Source organism: Marmota monax, unplaced genomic scaffold, assembly GCF_021218885.2.
Source record: "Marmota monax isolate L192 unplaced genomic scaffold, Marmota_monax_Labrador192_F-V1.1 WCK01_AAM20220418_F8-fsc00001, whole genome shotgun sequence".
NCBI lineage: Eukaryota > Metazoa > Chordata > Mammalia > Rodentia > Sciuridae > Marmota > Marmota monax.
In genome coordinates this window covers 55972008-55993540 of record NW_026693777.1, presented here as the reverse complement: position 1 = coordinate 55993540, position 21533 = coordinate 55972008, and the positions used below count along the sequence as shown (strand labels likewise).

The 21533-nt window shown below is 36.5% G+C and overlaps 1 protein-coding gene and 1 pseudogene across 1 annotated transcript; one reads left to right on the top strand and one right to left on the bottom strand.

Annotated features, from left to right (window-relative positions):
• Positions 1-515: 515 nt before the first annotated feature.
• Rsl24d1 (ribosomal L24 domain containing 1) lies at positions 516-16881 on the top strand. The gene is made up of 6 exons (XM_046461685.2): positions 516-709; positions 4655-4768; positions 7910-7982; positions 9863-9926; positions 12557-12642; positions 13853-16881. The coding sequence occupies exons 1-6, from the start codon at positions 629-631 to the stop codon at positions 13924-13926; spliced, it is 492 nt and encodes a 163-aa protein (XP_046317641.1). The 5' UTR covers positions 516-628; the 3' UTR covers positions 13927-16881.
• Positions 16882-18253: 1372 nt separating this feature from the next.
• LOC124104702 (vasculin-like protein 1) lies at positions 18254-20728 on the bottom strand (annotated as a pseudogene).
• Positions 20729-21533: the final 805 nt, after the last annotated feature.

Here is a 21533-nt window from a genome sequence, read left to right as displayed (position 1 = left end):
TCAGGAACACTGGGGGAGGCTTTTCTTTAATTGTCCAGGAGGATAGGAGAAGGAGATTCAAGAAAAGCAAAATAATTTTCCATCTCTTGGTTTACTGTTAAGTGTGACTCATGCCAATGAGGGGTAACAGGCATCGGCGAGATGTTGAAAAGGCTGAACCGCAAGTTCAGCAGTGTTATAAAGAAGGAGTACAGAAAGACACAAACACACACGATTGTTACACCTGCCAAGTCTGGGGCAGAAGTCAGGGCGGGCAGTGAAATACGAGTTCTTAGAGACAGCCCAATGTGTGGAGAGAACTTTGGGCAAAACACAATAAAGAAAAGACATAAGACGCGTAAACGCCAAGAAAAATTAGGCGTTGTGACAGAGCTCGAAGGACACCACAGAGCCACGTCTGCCTTTCCCAGTCTGATCGAGGCTGCAGCTCTGCGCCTGCGCCAAACGACCGCGCTTTTGCTTGCGTGGCCGCGAGGAGGCGCAGTCGTGTTCGGATAGCATCCCAGGGGCGCTCAGACACTGGCCTTTTCCGGGTCGGAGGCGTGGACGAGAATCACTTCCTGTGACGCCGCGCGCCACTTCCTCCTCAGCTCGCCGTTGGGTCGGTGGGGACACACGCGGCCTCAACATGCGTATCGAGAAGTGTTATTTCTGTTCAGGGCCCATCTACCCCGGCCACGGCATGATGTTCGTCCGCAATGATTGCAAGGTGAGGCGGCCGAGGCAAGCGTCTGCCCAGCCGCGCTCCCGCGGGCCCAGAACGCGCCCCCTCGGCTCCGGGTTTTGCGGAGCCTGCGGGGTGTGGTCTGGGTTCTCCGCGCTGCCCTGGCGAGAGAGCCGGCCGCCTACTCGGCTTCTCTGTCCTCAGTCCAGCTTGGAGAATTGCTCCTTGCTGTTGTCGCGAGCGGAGCTTTCCACCAAGGCCATCTTGGGCGGGTTGGCTGCGCTGGGATTGAGGAGCGATCCTAACCAGCATCACCGGGGATCCCGGGGCGTCTGTTGGGGCTGTTTGATCGTTATTGGGTCAGGGCCAATTCCTGAAGCCAGTAAACTGTTGAACTCATGTCTCATCAAGCATATGCGAAGGACCGTGTCCCTAGGGACGAACAAGAGATGGGACTGTCCGCAGTGCGTAGAGACTGATGGAAATGTTTTTTTTGCTAAATAGGAAAGTTAGGTAGAGTTACTGGAGGTGAGTTGTGGAGGGTCATGTATAGAGAAGGTTGGAATTGGAAGTGACATGTATACCGGATTTTGAATACTGCATAAGAAACGAGAGGAGTCGGGCATGGTAGCATATGACTGTAATCCCAGCGACCTGGGAGGCACAGGTAGTGTAGAGGGCAGCCTCAGCAACTTCGCAAGGCCCTGCCTCAGTATTTTTAAAAAAGGACTGGGCAGTTACCCATGTGGAGAAAGGAGAGGGCATTCTAGATTGAAGGAAAGTTAAAAGTTTGAGCAAAGATAAGGAACAGAGCTATTATATTTCTGAGGAAGTGGTTGGATTGTAAATGATAGAGGCTTGGGACTACAGATACGGAAATAAGCCTGTGAACATAAACATAGACATGCCTAGTTGTGAATGACTTTGTGAATGATAAATGAATTTTCCCTCTTGTATCAGAATGAACCTTATTCCTCCAGTTCCTAGAATTGAACTTGTCTTACATTTGTGTCTGAATTACTAGACACCTGTTAAATATACAGATTCCTGGTTTTCATAACCTGTGTGGAGTTGGAAACTTTGTTGGAGAAGGGAAGAAGATGTGAAAGGCGATTTTGACATAAAATTGTAGATCCTACTATATGACTTTATACCTCTGTTATAGACCAGAGGTGTTAACCTTATTAAATTAAGAGCAAGGGATCCTGCTGGAGGATAGGGACCAAACCTCTTTGGGAACTTAAAGCATGTAGAAGATTTTGAATACTTCCTGGTAGGAACACAGAAATTTATAAAAACAAAAAGATTGCAAGATTGGGGTCTCATTCCCAGTGGACAATGTGGTTTGTAGATGATCTGGTCATCAGGATCTCATGATTTTTATCCAGTAGTGCTTCTCAGCTGGATATTGGAATTGTAACAACTTCATGAGAACTGTTGAGCTGGGTTTTGATTTGGTAGACACAGTGGAAGTTCAGGGTGATGAGGAAGTCTATGTTGCTATCAAAGATAGTGTTGAATTGGCCAGGAGTTAGTTTGGTCCAGAGGAAGACCAGTAGACCCAGAACAGAGTTGATTATGGGAATGATTGGAGGTAGAGGCCCTGAAGCACTGACAAAGAAAAAATTTCTCATCGTTTTTATGTTGATGATTCCTGAATCTGTATCTCCTCAGCTCTATATCTGAATTTTCCATTGGGTGGGGAAGTTCTGCATGTATCTCAGTGGATCTACTGAAAAAGAAATTCTTACTGCCTCAAATCTTTTTGCTTTTTGAATTAATACCACCCCTCTTCTTAAGGTAGTTTTGTTAGAAACAGAGAGTCATTGAATTTTTCATCTTTTGTGTTTACTTTTTCCAAGTCTTATCCATTTTGCCTCTGCAAGAATAATGATGTCTTAACATTCTTTCTGTCCTTCCAATTTGAACTTGGTATGAGTTACCTGTATAGCCTCCTAACTAGTCTTTCAGCTTTTATGGTCTTTTCTCATGAGACTCTTTTTTAAAAAAGAATTTTTTAATTTGTAGGTGGACACAATACGGTTATTTTATTTATATGTGGTGCTGAGGATCGAACCCAGTCCCTCATGTGTGCTAGGCAAGCGATCTACCACTGAGCTATAACACCAGACCTCATGAAGTCTTTGATAGTTACTTCTCCTCTTACTCTTCTTAGGAGGCTTCACAGGGCAAAGTTAGTGCTATTGCTCTATATTTTCCCATACTTACATACACTGTTAATGAGGGCTTAATAAATGTTGGTTGGATTAGTGGAAAAAGAAGGGTTGGAACAGTGTTAGGCCAGGGTAGTTTATGAATCATTTATTGGTATGTTGAAGACTGAAGATGGTAAGGGACTAGATGAAAAGGAAATGTGAGCCTGTGAAGCTTTGGCTTATACATAGTCCATCCATGGCCTACCCAGAATAGATTTAACCACTTCCTAATGTATTTTTTTTATTATTATTATTACTTTATACGTTATTTATATAGTTTTAAAATCTCATTGTTTATTTCTTGGTCTGATCTCAAATGTTTTTGTTTGCAAAGTAAGACTCACATTGTTAGATTAAACTTCTTAAGATAGGGCACTATGTTTTAATTATTCTGATATCCCTACCAGCTAGTAGAACCTCAGGCTTGCAGGTGGTCCTTATTTGCTAATTGAATCCTATCCTATCTCCAGTGACTCCAATCTCTTCAAATACTTCATTCTGCTATTCAGATAATACCTATTAGGTGTGGAGTCAAGTAGACTTCCTGTAGGCTCTGTTTGGAGTTGAGAAGACCCAGAACAAGTTCAAACCCATCATTATCTAGATTTGAGAAATGAGGATTCGCTTAGGGCTTATCTATTAGGTATTAAATGTTGGAAACTTTTATTTAAAAGGTGATATTATTTGAGCTGAAAGTACTAAAATACAGTTTACTGATAACAGTTCCTGGTGGGTTACTCTAGGATCTTGTAGTAGTTCTCATGTTTTTTAGTTGATTTGAAATTAACCAAATATTGTCATTCGGATTTTTTAAGAGGGCTCTCTAGGTTTGTGTATAGATTGGTTTAAATTGGTATTGAAGGGAAAGTTTCTTACTGTGTGTAGTGACCTGCTTGAAGTTCCCTATAGAACAATGTATATAAAGTGAGCAATATTAAGATTTGTGATATACACACAGGCTTACTTAAATTACTTATACTGTTCTTTTAACATATTTAATTGTGTCACATCTTCTACGTAAGAGACTTCAAGTTAATCAGGATCCATAAGCTCAAAGAATTACTTTTAATATTTCCTCTACTAACATACACAAATTGAATTGTGTTCTATAATACTGCAAAGTAACAAAATAATGCAATTTAGACTTATAAAAACAGGGACACATTGAAGCATCATTAAGTTATAACTTAACTATTAATTAAAGGATCAGATCTTTGAGAATGAAGGTGGAAAATCAAAGTAATAAACTCTTATTATTAGATCTGTCAATACATTCTTTAGAATTAGACAATCTGTTGTTGGTTTGAAATTTGGTGGTTTTATCCAGATGAAAAGATTTCAATCAAAGGAGATTTCAGAATGATTGTTTGAAACTTTTGCCCCCATTGGAATAAATAGAACCTTAATTTTGAGAATTATCCTGAATTGAGAAGGGACTTAAAATAGCTTTTCTTAAAACTGTTTCCTTTATTCAAGATCATTGTAAGGTATTATTTTTTATTATTTGATAACAATGATTAGTAGCTTTTATTTATATTTTCAGGCCCCTTATCCTTTAGTTGGGGTAATGTTTAACAGTTACAAACGAGTTCTGTTTTCATTTATTCTCATATGTCTCTCACATTTCTAAATGGATTAAGTAGAAAGAATTATGAGTGGAAACCGTTGTAATTTCTCAGACTTTATAATTTTTTTTGTTTTACAGGGGTAACATCTTATGATAGGACAATTTTTAACGTTGACCTTTTTTAATATTTTTTAACTTTTCTTGTAGGTATTCAGATTCTGTAAATCCAAATGTCATAAGAACTTTAAAAAGAAGCGTAATCCTCGCAAGGTCAGGTGGACTAAAGCATTCCGGAAAGCAGCTGGCAAAGAGCTTACAGTGGTGAGTATATTTAGCTGTTAATATGATTTTTACATTTTCCAAAATTTAGTTTGGGGGGAGGGTTTATGTATCTAATTAACCATAACAGGGGTTCTTATAACATGATTGTGAGTATTTCATAATATTTGGTTATAATCTTATTCTCCCATGATCCTAAAAATCATCATTCTGTAGGCTTTTGAAAAAGAAAAAATCACCAGTTTTATAGAAGTTGTTTCTTATCCTTACAAGACTAGCTCTCGAAAACAAAGGAAAACTATTTAAGTGGATTGAGGTACAATTGGAAATTGTTGTTCAATGAATTTTTTGGGGGGTTATTTTATTTGTTCTTTTTAGATATACATGACAGTAGAGTGTATTTTGACATATTATACATACATGGAGTATAACTTATTCTAATTACGATCCCATTCTTGTGGTTGAACATGATGTGGAGTTACACTGGTCTTGTGTTCATACATCAGCATAGGAAATTTATGTCTTGATTGATTCTACTGTCTTTCCTATTCCCATCTCTCTCCCTTCTCTTCATTCCCTTTTGTCCAATATAATAAACTTATGTTCTTCCCTCCCCCTCCCTCTTATTGTGTTTTAGCATCTGCATATCAGAACATTGGCCTTTGTTTTTTTGGAGGATTGACTTATTTCACTTAGTGTGATTGTCTCTATTTCCATTCATTTACCAGCAAATGCCTTAATTTCATTCTTCTTTATGATTGAGTAATATTCCATTATGTGTATGTTCCACATTTTCTTAATCTATCCATCTGTTGAAGGGCACCTACGTTGGTTCCATAGCTTAGCTATTGTGAACTGAATTGCTGTAAACATTGATGTAGCTGTGTCACTGTAGTATGCTGATGTTAAGTTCTTTGGGCATATACTGGTGAGTGGGGTTACTGGGTCAAATGATGGTTCCATTCCAAGTTTTCTGAGGAATCTCCATACTGTTTTTCACAGTGTTGTACTAGTTTGTAGTCCCACAAGCAGTGTATGAGTGTACCTTTTTTCCAACATCCTCACCAACATTTATTGTGACTTGTATTCTTCATAATTGCCATTCTGACTACAGTGAGGTGGAGTCTTAGTGTAGTTTTAATTTGCATTTCTCTAATTGCTAGAGATGTTGAACATTTTTTCATATATTTGTTGACCATTCATATTTCTCCTTCTGTAAAGTGTCTGTTCAGTTCCTTGCCCATTTATTGATTGGGTTATTTGTTTTTTGGTGTTAAATTTTTTGAGTTCTTTATATATCCTGGAAATTGAGGCTGTATAGGTGGCAAAGATTTTCTTCTGTTCTGTTGGCTCTCCATGTTAATTGTTTCCTTTGCTGTGAAGAAGCTTTTTAGTTTGATACCATCTCATTTATTGTTTCTTGATTTTACTTGTTGCACTTTAGGAGTCTTGTTGAGGAAGCTTGTTCCTAAACCGACACAATGGAGAGTTGGGCGTACGTTTTCTTCTAGTAGGCACATGGCCTCTAATGCCTAGGTCCTTGATCCACTTTGAGTTGAATTTTGTGCATGGTGAGAGATAGGGCCTTAATTTCATTTTGCTATATTTGAATTTCCAATTTTCCCAGCACCATATGTTAAAGAAGCTATCTTTTCCCTAAGGTACTTTTATGGTGCCTTTGTCTAGTATGAGATAACTGTATTTATGTGGGTTTAGTTTTCATGTCCATTTTGGTTCCAATACTGTGCTGTTTTTTATTACTATAGCTCTGCATTATAATTTAAGGTCTGGTATTGTGATGCCTCCTGGTTCACTTTTCTTGATGAGGATTGCTTTGGCTATTCTGGGCTTATTTTTTTCCAAATGAATTTCATGATTACTTTTTCTGTGAAGAATGTCATTGGAATTTTAGTAGGAATTGCATTAAATTGTATAGCGCTTTTGGTAGTATGGACATTTTGACAATATTAATTCTGCTTATCCAAGAATGTGGGAGATCATTTTATCTTACAAAGGTCTTCTTCAATTTCTTTCTTCAGTGTTCTGCAGTTTTCATTGTCAAGGTCTTTTGCGTCTTTTATTAGATTGATTCCCAAGTATTTTATTTTTTATTGAAGCTATTGTGAATGGGGGTGGTTTTCCTAATTTCTCTTGCAGTTGATTCATCACTGGTGTATAGGAACACAATTGGTTTATGCTATTCAAGGATTTGAGAGGAAACTAGGAGATTAAAGGATTCTTGAATGGCAGTTCAAGATGAGGTTTGTAATAACACTCATTTGTCAGTTTCTGATTGTTAGTAGTTTTGGTATTAAGAGAAATAGTGGGAAGTCTAGAATGAGATTTCATTGGATGTATCACACTGATCATATTGATGTTATTGAGTTGATAAAAGGATCTATTAATGCTTGTTCCCTGTAAAGGGAGACAGTGAACGCTATAGTATGGGCTAGCTTTGAGGGAAAAAGAATTTTAAACTGTCCCTTATTCTACGGCCTCTTCTTCCTTCAGAACCCATAACCTTTTTCCCTCTGCACTATTTAAGGGTGGTATCTACAAACATTTGGCGTGAATCCCTTTTCTGGCTTCCCAGAAACAGTGTTTTTCAGTGAACATGAAAATAGTATTAGATCGGATGCAAGTGCAATCATAATTATTGTCACAAAAATAATGTTCAGTATGAATAAGAAGCAGCAAAGCACCTCAAATGCAAGTGATACTCGCTGAGTTGCTTAGTGCCTTGCTTTTGCTAAGGCTGGCTTTGAACTTATGATCATCCTGCTTCAGCCTCCTGAGCCACTGGGATTACAGACATGCACCACCGTGCCTGGCTATTTGACTCTTTTGATCTATGAATAATGGCAGCTTCATATGATTCAATATAATACCAAAGTTTATGTATACCTTTATACCATCATTGTTCAGTGCCCCTCTTTAGATGGGGGTAATATTCTCCACTCCTCTCTCTTTGAGACTCATCTGTATATATAGAGAGAGGTGAACATCTTATAAATGGAGGTATAAAAAGGAGAAAAAGATTGAAAACCCATATTCTCTGGGATCACACTGGTGGGGGAAGGTAAATCCTAATATGTGTCCCCTCAGAACTTTTGTAAAAAAAAGAATGTTTTAAGAAATGCTTCCTTTTTACATCTTTTACCAGCACTGTGTTTCTTTTTGCAGGATAACTCATTTGAATTTGAAAAACGTAGAAATGAACCTGTCAAATACCAGCGAGAACTATGGAATAAAACTAGTAAGTCACAGGGGAATACAAAGAATATTCAGGAGAGACTGGTTTAGGGTGTTACTATAACTTTAAATGTCAGTTTGTTCTTTAAATATTAGGTCTATAATTTTTATTGCTTTGCTTTTAAATGTTTTTATTCTCTTTTTCGTGGTTGTATTTATATATTTAATTATGAGCTATTTGAATTCCTTTACAGAGTTGGCTGAGGTTCCATTATAAAAATAATATAAAATTAAATTTGAAGGGCCCACACAGAGGTGTCAAAAACATACAAAACTCTGAAAAAAATAGAGAAGGAAAAATAATCTTCAGTTGAGTGTGGCACAGTTAAAATATACATAAAACTCCAAGGCACTTTACCACTTTAGATCATTTAGTTTAGGACTATAAACTGTATTTTGAAGACATTATAAAGTTTAATACTTAAAAAAAAACACCAGACTGGGGATGTAGCTTAGTGGTAGATTGCTTTCCTAGCATACTTAAGGCCTGGCTTTCACCTTCAAACTAGAAAAAGAAAAAAAGTACAGCATTTAAGGTGATCATTACAAATTTTTCTAAGATAACTTGTACGTGTTTGACTTACGTAAAAATGAAACTATAGATTTTACTGAAATTTAAAATAATACCTAGTCTTCCCCACTCTCCACCCTCAAGAAGTAGGCAGACTTTTAATGAAAAAAGTCCTATGTGTGGTAAAACTTAGTCTCTTGAGAGAGCTTGTAGATTCCACTGTTCATGCATGATCAAGGTCACACATAGTCTTTGCCCTCTTTATTGAGTACTCATTAGATAGTAATTGGTTCAGGTATTATAACAGAGTCTCATTCCTAGCCCCACTTATTAATACCTCTGTAAATTCTGTAAGAAGCAGTGTTAATTCATTGATTTTTTTTTTTTCTGTACAGATTCTGTTATCCTTTTGCACTAGGATTCTAAAAATAGACTTTTGAAAAAGAGCTGCTGGGTAGACAGTATGAAAGTCTAAAAATTGTTTCTTATACAGTAAAAATTGTCAGTAGTGTTCCAGAAAAATATATTATACTCTTCTAAGGAATTTGTTCATTCCTAGTTACTCCCCATTTTTCACATATATATGACTAGTCAGAATTGAGATGTGTTATATATGTAAAATTCATATTGGATTGTGAAGACTTAGTATGAAAACAGAGATCAAATATTTGATTAACAATTTTTTGTGTTGCTGTACATGTTGAAAATGACAGCTTTTTTGGATACGTTGAGCTAAACAAGATTTATCCTTTTATTTCCACCTGTGCCTTTTTACTTTTTTTTTTTAAATACAGCTACTGGACAATTTAAAATTACATATGTATTTTGTCTTATTGGATAGTACTGATATACATTCTGGATTATAATTGAACTCATTTTCTTGATAGCCATGACTCCCGTAGACATTTTTCAAAACAGTTGGATTATGGTAGTTGAGAATGTAGCAATATTGATTGGTTCATTTTACCAGTATTTGTCATGACCACACCGTATCCAAGGTACTTGAAGAAAAAATTTTCATGACTAGCAATGTGCTGTCTTTTGTCTATGGAGATTACAAATTAAGAATGGGAAAAGTTATCAATAATCCAAGCTCTCTGTGTGATAAAATTTGAAAAGCACTGGACTGGTTTAAATATAAGAAAAGTTTAAAAGCAAAGGCTTTGCAAAAAAATTAGAGAAGGTTGACAGTGATGTCAACTAAAAGTATATTCCTTTTTTAGCTTTTTCAGTAAGGATTGTTTTTGCAGTGGATTTTTTTCCACTTAAATTAATCTGTAAATCAATAATAAATGTTCATTAAAGCACTTGTTGATTATAATCATATTGCTTGAATGTACACGTGTTTTCTGATTTTATGAATTTTTTTGTAGTTGATGCAATGAAGAGAGTTGAAGAGATCAAACAGAAACGCCAAGCTAAATTTATAATGAACAGGTATGAATATTTGTGTAGAGTAATAGTAGATATCTAGAAGCATTATTATCTTTCGAGACTTTTTATTTTGACATGACTTTAGATTTGCAAAAAACTTTGACGAATAGTATAAAGAACTGTCATATATTCTGATAGCATTTTCTCATATTTACTTAATCTTTGATACTATATGGTAAGTTGAAGATGTAATGCCCTTTTTTCCTGAGTATTCTTTAATAAGAATATTCTCTTCCATAAACACAGTGTAATTATCAAAATCAGGGAGTAAACATTAATGCAAAACTATTATTATATGATCTGTAGACCCTGTTTTAATTTCACTAGTTGTTCTCGTAGTGTCCTTCATAGTAATAGAAAAATCCTGGATCATGCATTGCATTTAGTTGTCATATCTCTTTCATCTCCTTTAATCTGGATAGTTTTTTATCTTTTGTTTGTTTTAATATTACATTGATACTTTTGAAGAGTATAAATTGTTGTATTATGGAACATTCCCTCCACCTTAAAAAAATGTTTTTATTAGTGCATTTTAGTTACACATAGTAGTAAGGTTCATTTTGACATAATCATATATGCATGGAATATAAGTTGTTCCATTTTAGTCCCCAGTGCTTCATCTTTTCCTCTCTTTCTCCCTCCCTGTCCCTATTTCCCTTTTTTTCTACTCTACTGGTCTTCTATTTATTCACTGTTTTTTCTTTATTTTATGCTCTATAGATTCAAATAGAGGTGGAATTCATTGTGGTATATTCATACACACACACAACATAATTTTGTCAGTTGCATTCCACATTTTTTCCTTTTTCCCATCCCTCTTCTTTCCGCCTCAATCCCCTTCCTCTACTCCACTGATCTCCCTTCTATTTTCTTGGGGAAACCCCTCCCCCTTTTCCCACTTACTTTGCTCTAGCTTCTGTAAGAGAAATCATTTGATCTTTAACTTTCTGAGTCTGGCTTATTTTACTCAGCATGATGTTATTCAGTTTCATTTATTTACCAGTAAATTCGATAATTTTAATTCTTCATTATGGCTGAATAAAACTCCATTGTGTGTATATACTGTATTTTTTTTAACCATTATCTGTTTGTGGGCATCTGGGGTGGTCCCCTAACTTGACTGTTGTGAATTGTCATTGATGTGACTATATTAGTATAGTATGCTGATTTTAGTTCTTCGGGGAAATACCAAGAAATGGGATAGCTGGATCACATGGTGATTCTTCCTAGTCTTTGAGGAATCTCTGAACTGCTTTCCAAAGTGATTATACTAATTTGCAGGTTTACCAACACCGTATGACCATACCTCATCAGCATTTATTTTTTTGTATTCTTGATAGTTGCTGTACTGATTGGAGTGAGGTGAAATCTCAATGTAGTTTTGTTTTGCCATTCCTCTGATTGCCAGTAATAGTGAACATTTTTTTCATGTATTTTTTGACCATTTGTATTTTTTCTTTTGAGAAATGTCTGTTTAGCTCTTTTGCCCATTTATTGATTGGGTTATTTGGGTTTTTTTGGTTTGCTGTTTTATGGCTAACAAGAAGTTCTAAGCTTCTAATTAGCTTCTAAGAGCTAATTCTCTGCGTTAACCCAATATTAGCTCTTTCTCTGGAGCAAGAACATTTGCTTTTAATCTAATCACTGTGGAAGTCTGTCAAAGCATTGAAGTTTTTAAGTTTTGTGGCTTAAAAGAATGCTAAAACCTATCAGAAAGGGGGCCTGAATATTTGAGAACTAGTTTGTTAGCACTTCTGTTGAACATCACTGGTGTTTGTGCTCTTTTAATTACTGAATAGTTAAAGAAAATTACAACACACAGAGCTTGTTATTTATTTGAGGAGAAAGATCTAGAGATTTTAACGGATTGTTTTATATAGTAGAGTTGCCATATGTACTTAATAGAAATTGGTGTCCAAAACTTGATAATTTTTTAATCATATCTTTCATTCACTCAGTAAATGTATATTGAGCACCCATTTTGTGTCATACCAGGCACCAGGAGGAATATAGTGAATGAATAAGTGGGTAGTGTTGGATTCCTGTTTAAGCAGGCAGAAACTAGACAATAATATTTTTGAGTTTGATTTGTTGGGGGTAGAAAATGTACATCTTGAGCCAGTGGCGGTAGCATATGCCTGTAATCCTAGCAGCTTGGGAGGCTGAGACAGGAGGATTGCAAGTTCAAAGCTAGCCTCTGCAATAGGTGGGGGAGCACTAAGCAATTCAATGAGACCCTGTCTTTAAATAAAATACAAAATAGAGCTGGGGATGTGGCTTAGTGGCCAAGTTCCCCTGAGTTCACTTCCCGGTACCAAAAAAAGATGTACATCTCTAAGGGTTTAATAAGTGACTTTACCTTTAAATTTGGGAATAGATGCAAGGTAGATGGCAAAGTTCATTGCTTGCCACCTCAGAATAATTTGAAAGACCCTGATAGACTATTCATATGCTCCTTCTGAGTGATGGGAGTAGGGGAAGAAGAAAAGGGAGAGAACAGAAAGGTAATCATCTAGTTTGCATTTCTTATCAGTACGGCTTACTTAATGAAATTTAGTAGCAATACTATTAATTATTGTTTCTTAAAGAAGTTTTTAGTAACTGAAGTTTGGCTTTGATATGTTTTATCCTAGATTGAAGAAAAATAAAGAGCTACAGAAAGTTCAGGACATTAAAGAAGTCAAGCAAAACATCCATCTTATCCGAGCCCCTCTTGCAGGTCAGTACTATATTGCATGGGAGTTCTGTTTTTTGTATAGAGATGAAGTGTATATTTTTGTAGTCTATGTAATTGAGTACTTTCTTACGGTATTTTTAAACACTTAAATATTATTTATTGTACATTTATGATATGATTTTATTTATAAAAATATAATTTATTAAGCCAGAGGCTGAGATAGGAGGGTCCACTTGATAAGTTTGAGACCAGCCTGGACAACATAGTGAGACCCTATTTAAAAAAAAAAAAAAAAATTCAGTTTTTCTGTTTTGGCCAATCTGTTGCATATGGTGTTTCTTTTTCCTCTTCATAATAACCTGTCTTGCATACAATATTTTTCCCATGTTAAAGTGATCTGAGTAGTAATTTCATAGAAGATTTTTGCCTCACACCTGTTTTGATTATTAGTGGTTCTCAAACTTTGGTGCATATTGGAATGATTTGGAGGAACTTATTATAAATGTAAAGTCCCAGGCTGTTAGTAGATCTCCATGTGATGCTGATACTAAAGGCTGAGGGCTGCTTTTTTGTTTTAAAACCTTGTCTTTGTTATTTATTGTATTTTACTGGTAGTCACTGTTTGGGGCAGTTATTTGTGTGCATAGTATTGAGGTGCATACTCACCTGGCACCAAGTATAATTTTTTTTTCTAAAAATTTACTTATGTAGGTTATGAAAGAGAGAAATTTTGCCTAAGTCTTATTAATAAAAGGCAAATTCTGAAACTGCATGTAGATTTGTGTAAAAGTCCTACTTAGGGCTGGGGTTGTGGCTCAGCGGTAGAGTGCTCGCCTAGCATGTGTGAGGCCCTGGGTTCGATCCTCAGCACCACATAAAAATAAAAAAATAAAGATATTGTGTCCATCTACAACTAAAAAATGAAAATTAAAAAAAAAGTCCTACTTAGATTATATTTGTACTAAATTCTATTTAAACAAAGTAGATAAAATTTGTTTTCAGTGTACCCCCAGAACAACAGAAATGAGCCACAGTAACTTTATTTTTAAAAAGGGGTTTTACTGAGGGTGAAATGCAAAATGTCTGTAGATGCTTATTACTTTATGCATTTATAAGATCTAAGATCTGTAAAAGTTCAGCTTATTACTCTTAAATTTCTTAGAATTGGTTAATATTGTAAAGCACATAGGATCCTTTATAAAGTATAAAGGATCACATTGAATTAATTATGTTTTTTATTATTTATTTAAAGGCAAAGGAAAGCAGCTGGAAGAAAAAATGGTACAGCAGTTACAACAGGATGTGGACATGGAGGATGTTTCTTAAAAATCTTACTCTATAATCATTTCTATGTGTACATTTGAAAATCTCCTTTGGAGACTTAGAATTTAATTCTAAATAATTAATTTTTATATAAGGTCACTGAAGTGAAAGGTGATTACAAATACTGTTCTCCTACATTGCTATCTGCAAAGCATCAGATTATGGATGTTAGATTGCACCTCATTGTAATGTCTTCATTGATAGACATGCTTATGTAAATCATGAAAATTCTGTTTATAAATGCACAAGTGGATTGTGGACAGAATGGTCATGCCTTTTGGATAATGGCACTAGGCAGCATTTTTGTAATAAATAATTACAAAAATTCATGGCCATTGATAGGTAAAATCAAATTTTCTTTGCAGTAAAATGTTCCCTTTATTATGTTATAGAAGGGAGGATACAACAAGGAACTAACAATTTGTATGGCAATCTCAAAATCTTTAATTTTTATTTTAGTATTTTCTGTTTTGATTTATTAGCCTAAAGGAGCATAATGGCCAAATACCATGAAGCCTAGTTATGCTAAGCTGTTTTGACCTGGTTTACCTGTTCTTGGCAGGTAGTTGTGAGTGTTTGTGAGGAGAGCTGACTAATCTTTACTTGAAATGGCACTATATTATTTCTGCTTTAGAGAATACTCAGTTCTAATTTGTGATTCCTGTTAGAGCAAGCTCCCTTCCTTCTCCCCCTGATGTAGAAGCAAGGAAATCCTAGTGTCTTAAAATTTGTTTCGGAGTTTTCTTTCTTTTTAAAAACAGGTTCTTAATTGTTATGGAATATAGAATTTATGGGTATAACATCTGCCCATTATTTATACATAAAATAAAAACATTTTTAGTGTGTGCCTATATATTATTTAAAGATACTAAAAAAAGTATGAGGTATTTTTACTTGGAAGAAAATAACTTTCTTTACACATGCTACTGTATTAGGAAATATAGTTAATTAAAGAGAAATATATGCTTAGTATTTTGTGTTTCTGTACTTTTATATTATTATGACTAAGTGTGTTAAGGATATTGAATAATAGGTTATCTTTTTTCAGGGAAGAAATTAGAATACATTACAGATGCTTAGGGTAACAAAGTGATGGCTAATTTTTAATTTTAGTGTCAGGTAGTAAAAAATTAATCAGTCTCTGGACCAACTGTTAGAAGACCTGAATTCCAATGTGGTTTTGCCTTTGTGTTCTTATTTATAATAAAAATATGGCATATTTGTAAATAACATTATTGATGTGAAAATTATAGGTGAGGAAAGGTATTTCTTGAGATGTTTTCCTATATACTGTATTTGTTTTAATATGAGCATGTTTAAAATTACATACTGTTAGGAAGCAACTTTTCTACCTTCCTATGTAGGGAGGAAGCTGCTGTTGCTTTGAGACAATCAGTTTTGGAAATTGGTTGAATTGAAGAACTGATGTACTTAGGTTTAGCATCCTGACAGTTCTCTGCATCATCAGGATTTCACAGTATTTTGAGAACCCAGATCTCATTCTAAACTATATGGATTTACATGCCACAGTTCTCTCTCTCCTTTCCTCTGAGTTTGGTTGGATCACTGAGAAGAGTTGGCCAACCCTTTAAAAACATGGCTTATGCTTGCATGGTATGATACTTTTAGGCTGCTTCTATTTCAGCTTATCTGGCTGAGACCTCTGCTGAGCAGTTAGCATAACACAAAAGTATCAAATTTTCTCGACACTTCCTACACACTTTTATATTCTTTATTTGTTTAAGAAAATATAGGATTGGAATCATGGGAAGGGATATCCTTCCTACATTCCTTCTGATACTTTTAAGAATGTAGAAAGAAAACTTCCATGTTAAAACAATTTCTTGAAAATAGAAATCTTGGCTGGTAGCACACTTGCCTAGCATGTATGAGGCACTGGGTTCAATTCTTAGCGCCGCATATAAATAAATAAAGGTCTATCAACAATTAAAAAAATATTTTTTAAAAAATAGAAATCTTAAGAAGGTGTTTATCCAGTAGATAGGAATTCAAGAAGGGCCAGTCCACTTCACAATATCCCACAAAGTAGATATCGTGATTTTCATTTTGTTGATGAAAAAATTTGAGGTCTTTACCACACAGCTAAAAAGATGGAGGAGATAGGGACTTGTGTTCACATAAGTCTGTTTACAGAGTTGCTCTGCTATACGTGGAAAGGACTTATTCAGTCTCACATGATTGCTAACAGAAGACTCTGCAAGTTATTTGAGTAACATTTAACTTGATTTTGACTTAGTTTCTTTATCTGAAAAATATAATAATGGGCTCAACCTTAGGATTGTAAGAATTCAATTAGGAAATGTACTTCAAGCCACCACCATAGTAAATTAGTTAAAATATTAGCTTTTACACCTATTGTGTGAATTCACAGCAGCAGTTGACTCAGGACAGAGGTGGAGGTATTAGGGTTTGGGATAGCTGTGGTTAAATTGAGTATGGTGTACTTAATCCCAATGTCAATTTTAGTCTTTAAATTAGCCAGAAAGTTAAATTTCTATGAAGAGCATCTTGTTTCCCATTCTTTGAAGAGTGGGAGAGGGAGTACATTACTGGTTCCTCTTAGTAATTTAAAAAGATGAATATCCATAATTTTAGGGGGTGATTTAAGTAATATAAGGGATATTCTTCCTCCCTCCCTGTCCTTCAGCTTATGTTTTAAAAGGAGATCTGGGAAAAGGCATCAGTTTACTCTCTCATAGATTGTGTCAATTCTAATATGAATGAGGACTACTTTGTAAAAGTTAACATAGTAGCTTGCTGAATTAAGTGTATTCAAAGATAAGGGGGAAAATCAATATTAACTCATTTTGTATCATCCCAGATGTGGAATACCTATAAAAACTTCAATACAGTATATGATGTACAATATGTAATTACATAATGATTATTAGTGTTAATATATGTAAGCTCTAGATTATAACTTCCTATCTATTTTAATGTACCCGTGTCAGTTTCATTGAGATATTCAAAGAATTGAAAAACGTGGGCCTTGTTGGGTTAAAAAAAAACAACTTGGTTTCCAGGGCTCTGAAGGAGTTTTCTGAAGTCTGTGTTCCTTTATTAACATATAGCAAGTGACCTACAAATTTTACCTTGCTTGTCTTTATGCTGAGTGTATCAGTCAGCTTCTTGTTGATTTGAATCATTTTTTACATCTGTTGGTGAAATGTTTAAAGAGAGAAATGACTCTTATGCCTTCTGGTGCCATGGGGTAAACCTCTGAATTAAGCTGTTCCAAGTGAACACTCTCCCTAGGGTTTTAGTGTTTATCCTTTGAAGTTATCAGGGGTTGGAGTTAAAGCTTCTGCCACATGATCTTCCCTGGAGTACTGGTTGCCTATTCTCTTTTTCTAGCCTTCCAGTGATTCTGTGGCACCCTATAATCCTGCTAATAAATTTCTTTTTGCCAAAGTTTACAACCCAAAATCTTGACTGATAGACATCCCCTCTTTAGGAAAGCTAGGCAACCCATTTCTATGGTAATCATCCAGCACATGGGGACTGTCTTATCCCAGACACATTAAGGTACCAAGATGGAAAGTGCTCAATAAATGTTGACTAAATGAAAAATGAGGGTGTACTGAGTTTACTTCAGTCTATTTTATAAATAATCAGTAACTTGAAAGACATAAGGAATAAGTTATAGTAGACACTAAAAGGGAAGCAGCCTGTGTGACTGACTTGCCTGCATTGTTGGAAAGGCTTGCTGAGGGAGAACAGTTTGAGCCTTGGGTTGCATACCTGCTTTGTTGGTTAAATCTATGTCTAATGGGGATAGTCTGAAGCTACATTTCTGGGACTGTCTGGAGCATTCAAGGAATCCTAGGAAAGACAGCATGAAGTGTTTTTGGCACATTTCTTAACATTTGTCTGAATCTTGATTTGTTATAATAGTCCCTTATTTCAGGAGTCAGAGTCTAAAAATAGAAATAAAGAAAACTAGTTGGGGGGAAATCTCAGATATTACCAAAAAGTATAGACTGGTCCTTTTGTATTGTTTTTTAAATTGATGCAAAATATTTATTCCAAGTAAGTTATTTTATGTAGTGGTTTTTCCCCTCAACAGACTTGTGATAACCACATCTTTTAAATCTGTAAATAATGTTATCAAAATAATCTTTGAAATCACAAAAATTTATATTTTACAATCCACCCTGAATATCAAGGCTTCGAGAATAATACAACATTTCCTATATCCAAATATTTTCAGCTGTACCCAAAAAGGAAAAAGAAAACAAAAACAAACAAAAAAACCACATATGTTTTGTTAAGGGCTAAAGTTACCTGAGCAGCCAAAAATAAAATAAAATATCCAAATTATTAGCATTAACTTAATACAATTATAACCTCAATAGTCACTTTGTCATTGACAATGATTGCTTGAGCACAGGGGTGAGTGCCCCAAGGGCTAGTAGTAGACGCTGTTGCTGCAGACCAGTGTCTCCTCCTCTCTGCATTTCTGCACTGCCAGCTCCCATCTGTGCATCGCCCCATATGTACTATGTGTGTGTATTTAAAAAATCTTTCCCACCACCCAAACTTCTATTAAGCAGGTAACAGGGAAGAACACAACATAAGCTAAACAAGCCAACTGCTCTTTCTTTGGGATATGATTATTTCCCTTGTGCATGAAATATTCAACAACATAAGAAAAGGAAAAGAAAATTTCTTTTGTATATTTCCTAAACACACAAGCTGAGTTTACAAAGTCAGATTAACTGTGAGCATTTATATGCCTACTTCCAGGCATCGTCATCTGATGTTTCACTGCTACTCGTTTCTGTGTCTGAGTCCTCAAACTCTGCTTTACAAGTGCTTCTCCAAGGGGAGAATAGGCTGGAACAGCGGCTCTGCAAGAAGCCATTCTTTCTGAAGCCATTTCTTCTCAGCTGCTCTGTCTTTATATGGAACTCTTTTAGCTCATCCTCTGTGAGAGGAAGCAATTCTCATCATTTTCAGGATATTCTTGCCATCCCATTGATTTCAATAACCTGTGCTCTGCTTCCAGAGAGTGTGAAAGGGCCACCCCCTTCTACTACAGGGAGAGAGAGACCATTCTGAAGACAGCCTTCCTCCCCATTTTCCTTTGGTTCAGGTGTGCTGTTGTCCTCCAAATCCTCCAGCTTGTCACAGTCTCTGTTCTCTGCAAAGTCTCCATTTCAGTCATCCTTCAGAGTCTTTAGGAATTCACTCTTCCTGTCAGTGGTTTGGCTGGTCAACTTAGAGGAGAGAAGCTGATCTCAATTGGAGGGGTAATGCTGGAGGGACTCTCTTTGGGAGAGCTGAGAACTGCGCCACCAGCCAGTACCACTGGTTTGGTAACAGAAATTGGATTGGTAAATGACTCCCGGCCAGAGGAAAGGGATCCTGATTTGTGTTCCATTCTGCTAGATTTCCATGCATTGGGCTTGGAAAGAGGTGGTGCAGGCTTAGGAACCAAGTTTTTGTAGACACTTGGAACCATAGTTGATGATTTGTTCCCATTTGCATGGTGAGATCCTGGTGAGGTGAATGCAGCAGAGAAGACAGCAGCAGGATCCTCTTTGGAAACTTTTTTGATAACTAGAATCTTGGAGGGTTGCTTGGCACTAGGTGGGTTTTCCCACACTCCAGAAGGGGTCCCAATAGGTCTGCATGGCTGATTCTGTTTGCCAGCTTCTGGATTCAAAGAAGGCAAGTCTTCCTCTTCAAACTGCAACTTTTCCACCTTGTCTTCTTTCTTTTCTTCCCTAATCTCTGTAGGTGGCTTTTCTTGAAAGGCACAGCCTTTCCGGAATGAAAACTGCCATTCCAGTGTTGATGGTTCCCTGTGCCACCTCCTCTACGCTGGTTCATGCCACCATGACCTCAGGAAGAACTATGCCAACCAGATAGGTTCCCTGTGATTCCAGCATATGTTCTCTTAGAGACACCAGAGTCCACAGAATCATGGCGGAAGAGGGAGGGCTGATGCCATGAAAGGGGCCCATTGTTAAAAAAGCCATCAGAGGAATTGTGTCAACAATGGCTCACCTCAGGGCAGGTGCTCTCCGTGTTTTTCAAAGGCAGATGTAGGTAATTTAGCTGACTGTGGTGTTGAGAAATTTAGCCAAGCAGGAACAAAGTCATACTGCGCCATTTAGGTCCAGTGTCTCTTTTCAGCAAGGTGAGGCATCCAACCTCATGGCCAGGATCCCAGAGTGTAACCTCTGTGGTCCTGTTTTCCAACCTCTGTGGTCCTGTTTTCCAAACTCCTTGAGGCTATCAGCTGGTTCTCTCATGAGGTCTTCTTGTTAAAAAGGTGCTTAAGCAGTCTGGCCAGTAGCATGCCTTGTGATGAAGCACAAAGAAGCCTGGCTCTGGGTGGCTCACTTTCTGAGTCCCTTTAATTGCTCATCCTAAACTACCTAGTTCCTGACTCGATTCCAAAGGGGGAAGGGGAAAGAGGAAGCGGGAAGGGGAACATAAAAAGTATTTGTTACATTTTAAAAAGGGGGTAAGGGGAAAGAGCTATGTCTATGTTCACCTCATTCAACTTCCTTGAGTAACGGCACTATGATGTTGCTTAAATAGGTAATACATGGACATTTGCACAGTGCGTGGGAACTGTTCATAACAAGGTCATAGCTATACAGACAGGTGGCCTCAGGTGTGGGCAAGTAATGTCATCAAGGTGATAGACAAAAAATATAATATTAGAGCACTATAAAAGATCTTCTGAGTAGTCAACTCCAGTGGCAAACAACCACATGACAAAGTCCTTAAAACATAAATGTCATTATTCTTACACAACTGCTAAAAATAGTGTGCAGATATGTATTTATGTTTGTCTTAAACTCTAAACATATATGAAACCTTGTTTAAAAAAAAATCAGGAACTTGATACACTTTTCCCTCCACAGAAGGCAAATTTCTTGGTATAAAGCTCCTAAATATATATTCTATTTCTTTGGTCTTCAATATTTATAAATTCAGAACAAAATTAAAACAAGTAGAAAGAGGGGGTTAGGAATAGTCAAGGAGAAAGTTCCAAAATGAGGTTTTCTTCTCTTCAGTTTTCTGTATTTCACTTGTTTTGCATCTTCTTCAAAAATGAATTCAGCAATGGAGGGTGATATGAAGAATCTTCTATTGCTTTGGTAGAGAAGTCACTTTTTATTTTGGATCCGTTTCCATCATTACTCAATCATTAACAAGGCCACATGAATCTACCAATCTTCCCTCCTTCACACGTGCTCACACGTTCGAGTCCTTGAGACTCCAGCCCCCAGCAGGCCTCAGGGCTCTGCTCCACAGGCCTTCGAGGGTCGACGTTGGGGGGAGCCCTAGGTGCAGCCCTGGAGGCATTGCGCCCCAGTCCCAGCATAGGGCGGGTTTCTCTGGTCCTTTTGTATTTTGAGAAACTATTTGCTTTTGGAAATCTAGCTGTTAAATATTTGTTTTGTATTCTAGTAATATGTAGTTAGATGCCCCTCTACTTCCAATGGGGCTATGTCTTGATAAACTCATCATAAGTTGAAAATACCTTCAGTGAGAATATGTTGAACACACCTAACCTACCAAATGTTACAATTTAGCAACACAGTACACCTTAGAGTATGAGTTGTTTA

Coding starts and splice junctions, on each gene's coding strand:
- Rsl24d1 (XM_046461685.2), top strand. CDS start 629: ATGCGTATCGAGAAGTGTTATTTCTGTTCAGGGCCCATCTACCCCGGC. Junction 9,927..12,556: donor GCTAAATTTATAATGAACAG/GTATGAATATTT, acceptor GTTTTATCCTAG/ATTGAAGAAAAATAAAGAGC. Junction 12,643..13,852: donor TATCCGAGCCCCTCTTGCAG/GTCAGTACTATA, acceptor ATTTATTTAAAG/GCAAAGGAAAGCAGCTGGAA.